The sequence below is a fragment of the Oryza glaberrima genome, chromosome 4 (assembly GCF_000147395.1).
Source record: "Oryza glaberrima chromosome 4, OglaRS2, whole genome shotgun sequence".
Taxonomy (NCBI): Eukaryota; Viridiplantae; Streptophyta; class Magnoliopsida; order Poales; family Poaceae; genus Oryza; species Oryza glaberrima.
In genome coordinates, this window is record NC_068329.1 from 13,952,435 (window position 1) to 13,966,621 (window position 14,187).

Sequence of the window (14,187 nt, forward strand, 5' to 3'; positions counted from 1 at the left end):
AATCGCTGACCGAATAGATTAATATACTGTCTTGATATGTTACTGTGTTTAGCCAATTTTATTAAAACTAGCCTTTGTTGATTTTTCTGGACGTAACAGTAACTTCGGTACTGTAGCAAACTATACAAAATTAACCGATCTGAAATAAGATCGGCTGCTCTGTTTCCTATTTCTTCTCGGTAACAGTGTGTAGCAATAAAAGGAAACAATGTTCTTGCTGCTTTTGCTCGGTAGATCGGCTCTAGTAGCCTGATCTTTTCTCTGTTGCCGTATGAAACACAAAGAAACGAGGCCGTCGAGCCGGCTTCTGCCTCCTGACGATGATCCTCGGTATACGCGGCGTGCTGGACGGCAAGTATTCAGATGGATTCAGTGACGACCAGATAATTAACTTCGCCGCCGAACGGATTAATTCGGCGAAAAAAACCAGTGCGTAGCGATAGCAATTACAGTGTAGATTGATTTCAGCTATTTAGCCGAAACTCCTGATTTGATGAACAGTAATTACTAGATTAAACGAAATTCGGCCCTGATATGGCCGATTAGATCGTTCCCTAGCGGAGTCGCCAAAAATCGTGTTGGCAACTTTTTTGACAAGTCGAAAAGCACGATCGCAACACCTAAACGCCTTGCGGTGATATGGAGTCACCAACCACCTCGATTAAGCCAAAGGGCCAAATCAAGATGGGTTTTGCAAAAAGAAAAGATAAACCGGCTAGCGGAGCCGATTTAGAGATCAAAATCAGCCTCTATGCCGATTTAGATCGATATGAGGATAACTACCCGTCTCGTGGGCAAAACGGAAGGTTTTCAGGACAAACCTACAAAGAGGTGTCGCACTCTCGCAGTGGCGGTGGACGGTTTACGGCGCAAACCGACAAAGATGGACTAAAACTAGGGTAAAATAGAAAACATAGTAAAAGAACGATTCAAGTAGATTGTATTCGGGTGTTTTACAATAAACCTGCCTTGTCCCTTAAATAGGGGTTGGTCTTACCCTCTACAGGCCCTTCTCCACGTCCAACTCGGGATAGAAACCAAAGGAAACACGAAACATGCCTTCCTGAGCAAGGAAATCCGAGGCCCGACGAAAACAGACTCGGACTCGGACCCTGACGGTCTGACCGCCTACATACCTGCGGTCAGACCGGCCCTACTAGCCGGTCAGACCGCCCACACACCTGTGGTCTGACCGGCCCTATGAAGGAAACTCGTCACTTTCCAAACTTTGGCAATTTTCCCCTATTTCGTCCATAGGTGCCAAATTTAGGTGTAAACAAGAACAAGATTGAGTATCAATGCAAAAAAAGGAGCCAGGGTGTAGTTGGATTGAGGTGAAGGATATTGTTCATGTATTCCTTGTGGAAGATAGGAATCATCCAGAGAGAGAAGAGATGTACCTAATGCTAGAAGATTTAGTTTCTAATATATCTTTGTATTCTGAACCTGATGAAGAAACACATGGTTATTGTCTCGAGCCTGCATCATTAGACTTCCTTACTTCCCAATAAAGGCTAATTAACCATTACTACACGATTGATTTTCCTGGACGCCCCCACTTTTGTTTCCATGTGGTTCGTAAGTGGAACCGCATGGAAAAATAGAGAACCGGCGCTGGGGTGTCGCCCGCACGGGAAAATCGATTTTCCCGTGCGGGCGTCCTAAGCCAACCGCACACCCCGCACGGGCCCACCATTTAACCCACCTCCCACCGCCCGCTCCACCAACCACTCTCCCACTCCACTCCTCTCCTCTCCTCTCCTCTCCTCTCTCTCCCTGCCTCTCTCTCCTCTCCACAGCGACAGCACGGCGCGCGGCGGCGGGAGGAGAGCAGGCGGCGTTGGCCGCCACGGGCGACAGCGGCGGCGGCGCACGCCCCCTCTCCTCCTTCCCCTAGCAGATCCGGCGGAGGGGGGCTTGGAGGCGGCGGATCCGGCGGTGCCCGCCCCCTCCCCTCCTTCCCCTTGCAGATCCAGGGGAGGGGGTGGCGGATCCGGCGGCGGCGGCCGCGGGCGACAACGGCGGCGGCACGCGCCCCCTCCCCTTCCTCCCCGTGCAGATCCGGCGGAGGGAGGGGCTTGGGGGCGGCGGATCCGGCGGCGCCCGCCCCCTCCCCTCATTCTCCTTGCAGATCCGGGGGAGGGGTCGGCTGATCCGGTGGCGCGCGGCGGCGGCGGCGGCCGCGGGCGATAGCGGCGGCAGCGCGCGCCCCCTCCCCTCCCTCCCCGTGAAGATCCGACGGCTCTCCTCCCTTCCTTTGTAGATTCGGCGGCATGCGTCGGCGACAGGTGACCGGATCTATCTCTCCCCCTCCTTTCTTTGTTACTTGTGTTTTTTGTGTGTGATTTGTTCATGTGAGATGTGTTCATGTGATGTGTTCTTGTTGATGTGTGATGCTTCTTGGGATGTGTGTTCTTGCGATGTGAGATGTGTTCGGCGGCGGGCGACCGCGAGGGCGATGGCGGCGGCGGGCGACCGCGAGGGTGACGGCGGTGGGCCTTGGCTAGGCGGCGGCGGATTAGGGTTAGGGTTAGGGTTTCTTTTTTCTTTTTTTGTTTCTTTTTTTTATTTCTCCGTGCGAGCGGCTTAAGCGCCCGCATGGAAATTGGTTTTCGCGTGCGGGCGCGCCACCCGCACGCAAAAATCGCGATTTTCCCAGACGAATGGGTGCGTGTGGGCCGCCTACCTGCACGCGAAAATTGGCTAGCCCGCTGTTGACGACCAAATTTGGTAAGATGTGAACCAGGTTCAACATTGGGATCGAGGCGGATTCAATAAAGAGATTGATTCGAAGAACAGAGTATGCATCGGCTGCGAAGGTATCGGCTGGAGTATGCATCAGCTGAGATGAATCGGACGAAAGACAGCCGATGGAGGTGATGCAGCCGATTCTGATGAAGATGGTTTCAAAGTTGTTTCCAGAATCATTCAAAGTGCTTCATGTGGATTGTCACGATGGAGATAAAGCTTTCGGATAAGGCAATTGTATCTGTTAATTAGGATATTTCATGTAATTTCCTTAGAGATATGTTTGAGCAAAAATCTGCCGCAAAGACTTATGGTATCTTAAAGTTTGTTAGAGTTAAGTGTCGTGTCCGGCAAGGACATATTTTGTATCTTGGGTATAAATATGACCAGAACCCAAGCAATCAATTAATAATCGTTCAATACAATCTCGGCGCATAGCCACCCTTTTTACTTTCGTTTATTTCGACGAGTTCTTGCTTTCGGGTTGAGCTGCATCGATTCGATCTTCAACTAGAGGTAAAACTTGTTATGGCAGCTTGCGTTCTCGGGGTTAATGCTTCCATCTTTGTTGTACTTTAACCTGGTTTATGTAATCCGTCGAGTTATCATATACATGTTGCAATCTATGCTAGTTACGCTATATAACTTGTTATTGACTGGTTCTTATCGTTAGGAAACAATCGGTAGAGTTATGTTTTGTTATTAATCTAGATTGTATCATGTATCTACCATCTCTTATAGATTTTCATCATCCTGCTTAGATCTCATACTTGTCTTTATGCTTAATGCTACATCGGTTGAGTTCGATCTATTAAGTGGTATTTATAATTATGATATCTGGCTTGTTTTATGATCATCGAGAGAGTTAGTATCGGGGTTTCAGCCGATCTTACCTGATTTAGCTTCATGTCTTATATGTTTGATTGATATGCTAAATCTGCCCTTTATATTAAGATCTTATCGTAATAAAGTATATTAGGCTTCTGTTTGATATATTATCTGTTTTAGTATCTTAACGTAGAGTGGTATCGGAGTACTAGCCGATACATGTTAGATCTATCTGATCGGCTATGCTATAAGTGTTTATAATCTTTATGTTAATATATATTTCGATCTAAGTGATTTATACTGTCTCGGCATGGCGACTGATCTATCCCAATCACTTGGTTTAAATATACATCGACAGAAGGATTATATAGCGTTAATATCTACAGCCGATCGAGTAGATTTATTCTTATCTTGCTTATTTATAGCTGCCGATCGATTCACATATGACATCGGCTTGAAGATAAATGATATGTCATCGACGACTGACCGATCATCTATCGTTTATGGATTTACCCGAGGTTTCTTTTGTCTTTATTTTTTGTTGATTGCAGGATCAAATCAACTGGCACGCTCACGAACCTAAAGGCAAGATTTTGGACCTGCACTGAAGTTAAGCAGATCTTCCATGCCAGTGTGTGTTTTTCGCATCAACACGCTTTTGGCACGCCCGGTGGGAAACGGCAAGTGACAACAATGTCAGCAGAAAAGCCATCTCCGTCGTCAGCAAGCAAGCCGCCAATTCCTCCGAAAACGGAGCTGGCCTTCGGCGAGGTCGGCCCGCCGCCGGCGATCCCGCCTAACGCCATGCTGCGGTTCGACGTCGAGCTGCTTTCCTAGGCTAGTGTCAAGGACATCTGCAATTCGGCGACATTTTCAAGAAGGTGCTCGCCGAGGGACACAAGTGGGAGAATCCCAAGGAACTCGACAAGGTGCTTGTTACGTTTCAAAATTTTGTTCGAACGAAGTCTCAAATCCAAACGAGAATCAGGAGAAAATTTTCAAATGAAAAGACCATTTTAGCCTTATTATTATCATTCTAAATTCAGTGGAACACAACAAATAGTAAGATGTGGGATACGAGGAATGTCTATCAATTTCAGGAAGATGTCAAAATTTTTTGAAAAATTCTCTTATCCTGAAATGGTTGGTTAAAATAATGGGTTATGAAACTGCTGTAAGTTTGATTAAGCCTGAAATTGCTTATCTTCAGTACTTAGATTACAACGGGTATATTTGCAGACTAAATTTTATCCTTTGTTTGCAGACCCATCCCTAATAAATGAGCTCCTTAATAATGTCTACATGTGCAGCCTTCCCTCTTTTAAGGGTATGTATATTAGATTAGTGATTCTATTGGCGATCACTTTGCAAAGGTTGCTGTTTCAGTGGATAAGAGGGCTTACTATCAAAAACTGAGGTGACAGACATATCGTGTGATTCTAGAGCTATTCATAGTGCAGCTGCTGGTGGAAATTTGCCATTGTTGAAATATCTTCTAGAGGACATGCGATTGAATTGAACGCACTTGATAAGCTAGGTATTTCACCAACCTTATCTTTTTATTAATTACATTTATGATTATATGTGTTGTGTCAAATGTCAGTCATTTTTTATTAGCTCTAAGATTATGGTTCAAGAAGGCCGGTGGTAGAGCAGTGCTAGGACAGACAACTAGTACTACCTCCCTCATGTTACACATATTTGGCACTATTGACTTTTACTATTTTTCTTGGACCGTCAATATTTTTTAAATGGTTACTTTACGATGAATGATAGTTTAAATATTTTTTGAATGGTTACTTTATGATGAATGATAGTTTGATTCTTATATCTAGGATGCAACATACTTTGATAATGTGGCAACTTTTTAAGTATTTATAATTTATTATGCGAAACTGATAGGTGTCCAAAATTGAAAGATGAATAGTTTCCGTGCCAACTATTTGCAAATTGAGATAGTAAATCCAATAAATTAGAAATCATATTTATACTACTTATTAAAAGATAGTAGTGCTGTTGGTGAGTCTGCCAGCGCCACCATCATTGACATGTGGGCAATGATATTAGGATTTGGGTGAATTTGTACTCTGTAGACTACAGCTCTTTAATTTTCTAGGCATGGCATATTGTTTGTTTTTAGGATGAAAGGTCTTGTTTCAACCAATTAAAAATATATTTGTTCAACAAGGACTTAATTTTACTATCTTCAGTAATCCGTTGCAATGCATGGGTATTTGGGTACTCCCTCAGAGCTTCCCCTCACTCTCCACCTATTTGTAATGTACAAAAGATACAATAGAGCCTCTTGTAATTCAGCTCAAAGTTGTGTGTCTTGAAGTGAGGGAGAGGAGCTCTATTTATAGCCTCCATATAACGGTTATAGCTATGGGAAATGTCCAAAATGCCCTCAACCATCATTGGGACTTCGTCAGGAACGTACACGTGGAAGGCTAGGATGAGGGGAGTTTGTGGTGGTTCGGCCAAACCGTGGGCCCCACCTCCTGGCCTCTCCTTTGGCGGGGTCACTGATTGGTGGGCCCTGATGGCGGTTATGGCAGTTATGTCTTGTTCCATGGCAGTTTCACCTGACTTGTGGGCCCTCCAATCCGTGTGCTTGTGTCTGATTGGCCAGAGGTGTGTTTCCTTGTATGCCGGGTGTGTTTTCTCCTTAAAATACCTGCATACACATATTTCACCAACACTAGTGGAATTGATTAGTAATAATCCTTACCACTAGTTGGATACCACATTTTATTTCATTATCTGCAGGTATTGACGGTCAAATATTATCATTTAAGGATCGCCAACATCCCCTTCATTCCCTCTCTCTTGCGCATTCAAGAAAAACAGAATCTCCTCGTTCGGAAACACGTTTTGACATACTCACTCAGTCGTATTCACCACAAGAGATCACCGTTGTTGTTTCTCTCTATCGGGACCATGTTGTTGACTACCTCATGCCCATTGTTCTGGTTTTCTTCGTTGCCAACCACCACCATCTTTGGATGAGTCATATTGTGGAACACACTCGACCACCATACTCACCGCTGTTTGGTCGTTGGAGCACCGTCGCCCTTCTTCTCTTCTCTTTTGTTTATTGTGTTGGTTAGGGAAGACGATAAATAATATTACTTGGTTTCTCCTGCGTGTTCAAGGAAAACAGAATCCTCTCGTCCGAGAACGAGTTTTGACACACTCATCCAGTCGTGTTCACCACTAGAGCTCGTCGTTGTCGTTTCTCCCTCTTTGCCCCCCTACATCCCTCTTGTTCTGGTTTCTTCATTGCCAACCTCCACCGTTTATGAACGAGTCACATTGTGGGATACGTCCTACCACTTTCCTTACCATCGTTTGGTCGCCGGAGCACCGACACCCATCTTCCCTCCTCTTTTGTTTCTCGCCTTGAGCTAGGGAAAACAATGAACATCGTATGTTGGGCATTATTCCTTCTTAGTCTATCCAACCATGATCCTGGACTACTCACATAATATTAAGACAAATGGAGTATGAATAGAACATGAAAAATTCTAATTTATATCAATGAAACAAGCACCCGTTCAGAATTAATGAATCATATTTTCATACGTGGGCTAAAAGAAGTTTTTTTCAATTTCTAACTAATTTAAGTTGTTTTTTCATTTACATTATTAGATTTAGCACTATTTGATCCACTAAAAATTATTGTAACTTATAGTTTTCTCTATATTAAATTATTTATAGCTAAATTTGAAAATAGGATTAAGTCATATAATTTTCCTAATATTGAATTATCATTCCCGACAAAGTTATTTGTAGTTTCATGTTGTTATTTATACGTTTATATTTCCTTCATCATTTATGCCCAACTATAATATATGGTTTTGGATTTTAATTTATGTCAATGAATATTATTTAGAATCCGTTGCAACGCACGTGTATTATGCTAGTATAATTAAATATGTACACATTCACCAGAAAAAAGGAAGAAAAACTTATGTACGTACATATCCCAGGAGAAGAAAATGCAAAAAAGAAAAAAGCAAACACACAGTAGATAAAAAAAAAAGAGGGCACGTACGTACATAGGCACCTATCATCGAGAAAAACAAACGATCAATATGGTTATTTAAAACATAGCACATCTATCTTATCTATAATAAAAGAAAAAATTATTACATCACATATTAACAATATTTTAATTAACAATTTATCACACGAAACCGTATTATGCCTTTTCTCACCACATAGTATTAACAATTATTGAACACCACATTAATTTGCAAACAATTCCATCTACTTTCGCCTCCACCTATGAACCCAATACATATATCTCAAAGAAAACAAGGATTCTTCATCTCCCCCTCCCCGTCCCCTCACATGCGTATCACTGTCTGCTCCTCCCACTAGCTTGAACTGGCGCTCTTCATTCCTCTCCCCATTCATATTATTTAGCTATCCAGCGAAAAGAGAAATAATTAATAATTATAATTTTGAAATGATTAAGCTACATGCTACACATTTGATTTCTAATATAACTATTGCTCTATTTATAACTAAACAAACAAATTAAGATTCGTATGCCTATACTTTTCTATATAAGAAATATATCACAGTCAACCCATAAAATTTTATGTACATACATGGAATTTCATGGGAGCTAGAAGGCATTGCTTATGGAGAGGCTCTCATATAAACTCTACTAAAAATTCTTTGGTACTTTGAGAGACGGTTTGTCAGCCAAAGAAAAGAGGAGGTTAGGGGTAATTGATCTCAGGCTTCAGAACAATGCTTTGTTAATGAAAAATCTGCATAAATTCTATAATAAGCACCCTATTCCATGGGTTAAGCTGGTTTGGTTTTCTTACTATATTGATAAAGTACCTCATGACGTTTTCCAGAGAGGCTCTTTTTGGTGGAGGGATGTGATGTAGTTTGCAGACATTTTTAGAGGGATTTCTTCATGTAAAGTGGGTGATGGAAAATCCTGCTTATTCTGGGATGATCTGTGGAACAACAAGATTAGATCAGTCATTTATCCAAGAGCTTACTCTTTCGCTAAAAATACAAAGGAATGTTTTTATGAGTTCTACTAAGGGGCTGTCACAACTCTTCATGCTTCCAACGTCAGAACAGGCTTTTCAGGAATATTTGGTAATGTCAGCTAATGATCCTTTGTGTCAACTTTCAGATGATAGAGACTTACGGAGTTATGTTTGGGAAAACTCTTCTTTCTCTTCTCGAAAAGTATATGCAATCCATTTTATGTATATTCAAGCTCCTGGTTATCTGAATTGAATCTGGAAAAGTAAATGCACTATGAAAGTTAAGGTTTTTCGATGGCTGCTTCTAATTGACAGATTAAATACCCGAGATATGCTAGATAGAAAGCATTGTGCACCTGTGAACAGTGATTTAACTTGTGTTTTGTGTTCTTATGGAATTAGAGAAACCTTCATGCATCGTTTCTTCCATTGTCCTTTCAGCTCTCAGTGTTGGGCTCAATTTGGAATAGTCTGGGACGTATCTCTTGCTTTTGAGCAAATGTTGCTTTAAGCAAAACAAACTTATCGGTCTTGGCACTTTGTTGAAAAAATTCTCTATGTGGTTTGAAATATTTGGAATAAGAGAAATGGGCTTATCTTTGATGGTGTGATTCCATCTGTTTCTTCTTGGAGGGGTTTCTTTAAGAAGGACCTTTATATCCTTATTTATAGATTACCTGTAGGAGATAGGAATTTTCTTTCGGATTGGTTAAGCCTATTGTAAATTTATTCTTTTGATCTTTATATAAATTCATTTACTGTGGGGGATTCCCCTACAATGTTTTCTTTCAAAAAAAATCTATGTGTCATCCCGTTGATGCGAAAAACATACACTGGCCTGGGAGATCTGCTTAGCTACAGTGCAGGTCCAAAGGTTGATGAGATGCGGGTGTGCCAGTCAGTTTGACCCTGCAACAGACAAGATATACAAATCTAAGATCAATGAGCCGATCGGCTGACAAGCCGATGGAGTAATTCCACCGGTGCCGATACCAGCCGATAGCAATAGGGATTCGAGAAATCGGCTATATGTCCAATGTAGATAATGATATAAAGGTGATCGGCTGATGATGATAAATAACAATAATATAGTCCAGTAGAAACCAGTCGGCTAATAATGATATAATAAATAAGCATCGATCCAAAGGTTAAAGCATACATCGGCTGGGGGTCCGATGTCAGAAAATCCACAAGATTAGATTCAATAGTGAAACCATTATTGTCATCGGCTAAATCCAACTTATATGTATATGAAATCCTTATGAGCCGATGCAATGCCCAGATAACTTATCGGCTAGCACCCCGATAAAACATTAGCATGAACCTATCGGCTTAACAAGATTTATATTATCAACAACAATTTAGTAGGTCGAACCAAACCGATGTAGCACGAGATTGTATATGATAATCTAATACTCAATGAGCCGATAGATCTGTCTAATATGATGGATATAACAAATCTATTTACAACAGCATTGTGATTGTAGAGATATATCGGCTAAAACAGAAGATCAGACCTAACCGAGACAGTTCCGACTAAACCGATGCGTCTCTAAACACAATGCAACTAGAGATAGAATTGAGATATCAGGTAGGCAAATATATCAACCAAACCAGAGCGATCCAAGAGATCGAAACGATGCAGCCTTGAACAACACCAACGTAGCCGATAGATTCACTAGGGCCGGCGGAACGTAGGACTTACCCCTTCATCCGAGATCGAAAGCCGATGCAGCCCCGCGTCAGGTGCCAAGTTGCATCGGATGACAAGTAAAAACCTCGGTAAAGAGGGTGGCGATGCGCCGAGAATAGTTGTATTGATCTATGTGATATTTTACATAGACCCCGGATGTACATATTTATACCCGTGGGTAGATACTAGTCTTTGTCGGACAAGAAACAAACCTTCCTAAAGATAAAACAGAAATATAAAGTCCTTATTGGATTCTAAACACACTTTCCTAAAGATAAAAGGAAACTAACAAACTATTCCTAATTAATAGATACAATTGCCTTCTTCGAACTCAATCCGCACGTGGCAATCCTCATGAAGCACATCAACTCAATCCAACAATGATTCCGATCTCAACTTGCCGGAATCGGCTACATCGGCTTACCTTGTCCGATTCGGTATCTGCCGATGCACACCGTAGCCGATGCAGTCCCGAAGCCGATTTTTGCTCTGTTTCTGTTATTGATTTCCTTCCAAATCTGCTTCAGCCTTAACCCCAAATCCGATGCATGATTTACCAAATTTGGTCGTTAACACATCTAAATAGCAAAGAAGTATGATAAAAAAATATCAACATATATTAGATCATTCTATAAATATGCATAGCTAAACTATATCGGTAGAATCTGAAAACAAATATAAATTCAAGTCTGGACAACACTTGTCTTTTTGCATATCGTCCGAATTGAAGAAAAAAGCTACAAAATAATTCAACGACACATGTTTGCACCATCATATACCATATATGGATATTCTTCTACACCTATTAGGTGTGAAAACAATTTCATTTTGTTCTTTGTGCACAAACCACTAAAAAGATGAATCATTTCTATCCCAAGACATTAAAAACGATTGAGATGGCTGTGGATTTTGGCACATAAACGTTTCAAGTGAACCGTTTAGGGTGAAATGTCTAAATATGAAAAAAAAACAACGAAAATACGATTGCACAGTTCTTTCTTCCAAGATTGCCCCATTCAATGAGCTAACAATTGTTGTGCCAAAAGAGATGTTACAATCTGTACAGAATACCTTGCAAAATGAAATATGTACATAAATGTTAATTCCATTCAACTTGCCTATTGACTATTGGTTAGCTAGCCTTTTCTGGGAAGTAAGGAGGTCTAATGATGCAGGCTCGAGATAATAACCATGTGTTTCATCATCAGTTTCAGAGTAAGATATATTAGAAACTAAATCTTCTAGCATTAGATAGATCTCTTCTCTCTCTGGATGATTCCTATCTTCCACAAGGAATACATGAACCATATCCTTCACCTCAATCCAACTACACCCTGGCTCCTTTTTTGCATTGATACTCCTCAACCTTGTTCTTACCTTCACAACATCTTCCCATTTCCCCAGCTTAGCATAGATGTTTGACATAGCGACATAGGCAGATATGTGCTTCGTGTCCATGTAGAACAGCTTTTCAGCAACTTTCTCACCCATCTCCAAGTCCATTGTGTACCAACAGGCAGTAAGAAGGGCTCCCCACACCACACCATCTGCTGGTATAGGCATTTTGGAGATGAACTTCTCCGCTTCCCTTACACGTCTAGCTCGACCAAGAAGATCAACCGCACACGTATAATGCTCCACAGTTGGAACTACTCCATAGCTTTCCATAGAGTGGAAAAATCTCATCCCCTTGTTAACCAAACCAGCGCGAGCACTAGCCATCAGGAGGCCCAAAAAGGTGATCTCATTGGGTTTAACATTGTTCTTCAGCATCCTTGCAAATTGTACTATAGCTTCCATCCAATGGCCGTTTTGTGCAAGCCCATTGATGAGTGATGTCCAAGAAGCAACATTGGGTGACATAATGCAACTAAATGCAGCCCGTGCATCGCTCACACAGCCGCATTTTGAATACATATCAACTAGAGCTGTCCCAACATAGCCATTGGACTCAAATGGAGTCTTGCATAGGAGAGCATGAACCATTTTGCCTTGCTCGATGGTACCAATTGTGGCACATGCATGCAGTAGAGCAGGAAACGTTGAAGCACTGCATTCAATAGACAATCGGCACATGACCGCAAACAGTTTTAGAGCTTCTGAAGACTGATCATTTTGAACATAACCTGAAATCATAGAGTTCCATGTTACCGTGTTCCTTTCATCCTTTATCTGTTCGAACAACTTCCGCCCCTCCTCCAATTTCCCATTCTGGAGAAGCACTGACATCATGGAGTTCAAGGTAACCATATTTCTCCGAGGCATCATCTCAAACATCCGCCGACAGTCTTCAAGCCTTCCCTCATCAGCGTACGCTTTTATCATCAGATTATAGGAACCTGAATCATGCTCTGTCATCTGCGAAAAAACCAACTTAGCATCCTCTGTCCTGCCCATTGATATAAACCCTGCAATGAGTGTATTAGATGTTATCAGGGATGGCATTTGCAAGCCATTGTAAACCATCACAGCATCATCCACAGCACCAGACCTACAGTAAAGATCGACAAGAGCGCTCGTGATTAACTGCTCCGACTCAAACCCACTTTGGATCAAGCATCCGTGAATCGATCGCCCAAATTCCAATGCTCCCATCTTCACACAAGCCCTCAAAACACTGTCATAAGTGAACTCATTGGGCATGACACCATCCTCAGCCAGCAGCTGCACAAACAGCTCCAGTGACTTGCAACAGTACTCGTTAGCGCCCCGCGCGTAGCCCGAGATGATGGCGGTCCACGCAAACACATCACGAGGTGGTGGCATCCGCTGAAGCAAATCCAGGGCGTCACTCAGCAAGTTGAACCTGACAAGCGCGACGACCAGGGGGCTCCACAGCAGCTCGTTGTTGGCATGAAGGGTGTCGAAGAGCGTCCGTGCCGCATCGAGATCAAGGCACGAGGAGTAGAAGTCGAGAAGAGATGCCCCGACGACCGGGAAGTCGTCGGACCCGGACTTCACCACCTGGCAGTGCACCTGCCACCCCATGCGGAGGCAGCGCCCGCGGGCGCAGGCGCCGAGCGCCGACGCGTAGGTGGCCTCGTCGAGCCCCGCCGCGGAGCGGTGCATCCGCGCGGCCGTCCCGAGCGCGTCGCGGACGCGCCCGCGCCTCGCGTGGGCCGCTACCGTGGCGTTCCAGGACAGCGCGGCCCGGCGCCGCATTCCGTCGAACACCCCGCGTGCGGCCGAGCCGATCTGCTCGGCCGAAGCGGCGGCGGCGGCGGTGGCGCCTGCATCCTGGTCGGCCTCGGCCTCGGGCTCAGTCGCGGCCGACGAGGGCCGGCGCGGTGGCTGCGGCGATAGCCTTCTTGCGTGGGTGGGCGGCGGCGGTATTGGTTTCCACCGGGCGAAATGCCTCGCCTTGGAGAGCATATGCAGCGAAGACGCCTCGGATTGGTTCGTTTGGCTGGCTTTTAGTTCCTTTTTTTTTTTTTTACAATTCTGATGTTGCGTTAATAGAGTACGCTTAAAAAACAACTGGGACAATTTGGAACACATGAATTTGGACAATTTGGATAACAGATGATGTTGGTTTCTCTCTGTTTTTTTTTTTTTTTGACAATGTGGTATGCAATGCAAGGAATAAGGTTAGTAGCACCAAATTTTGGACATGCTTCGACACAGTAGCTGTTTTCTTGGGTTGATTTGCCCCAACTCTGTAGAATTGGCGAACTTAGATCCGATCCAAATGGTTATCTAGTAACCATTTGGTGTATAGTTTTGGTGTAAGAAGTTTAAACTTGAACACGGGTATTAAGAAAATAGATGGAATTAAATAGGATAATGTTATAATTGGTTGAGGAAGAAACTAGGTGAAGTTAAATGGTGCGAGATTGTTATTGGTTAATAAGAGAATGTAAATGGAGAAGTTGTTATATTTTAGGACAAATTCTTGAA

The 14,187-nt window shown here is 43.0% G+C and overlaps 1 protein-coding gene across 1 annotated transcript; it reads right to left on the reverse strand.

The window, feature by feature from the left end:
• Positions 1-11,275: 11,275 nt before the first annotated feature.
• LOC127770319 (pentatricopeptide repeat-containing protein At2g13600-like) lies at positions 11,276-14,050 on the reverse strand. Its single transcript, XM_052295985.1, has one exon. The coding sequence runs from the start codon at positions 13,786-13,788 to the stop codon at positions 11,416-11,418; it is 2,373 nt and encodes a 790-aa protein (XP_052151945.1). The 5' UTR covers positions 13,789-14,050; the 3' UTR covers positions 11,276-11,415.
• Between the last annotated feature and the right edge of the window lie 137 nt (positions 14,051-14,187).

Excerpts from the sequence above, each read along its gene's own strand:
- LOC127770319 (XM_052295985.1), bottom strand. The coding sequence starts at position 13,788 with ATGTGTTCCAAATTGTCCCAGTTGTTTTTTAAGCGTACTCTATTAACG.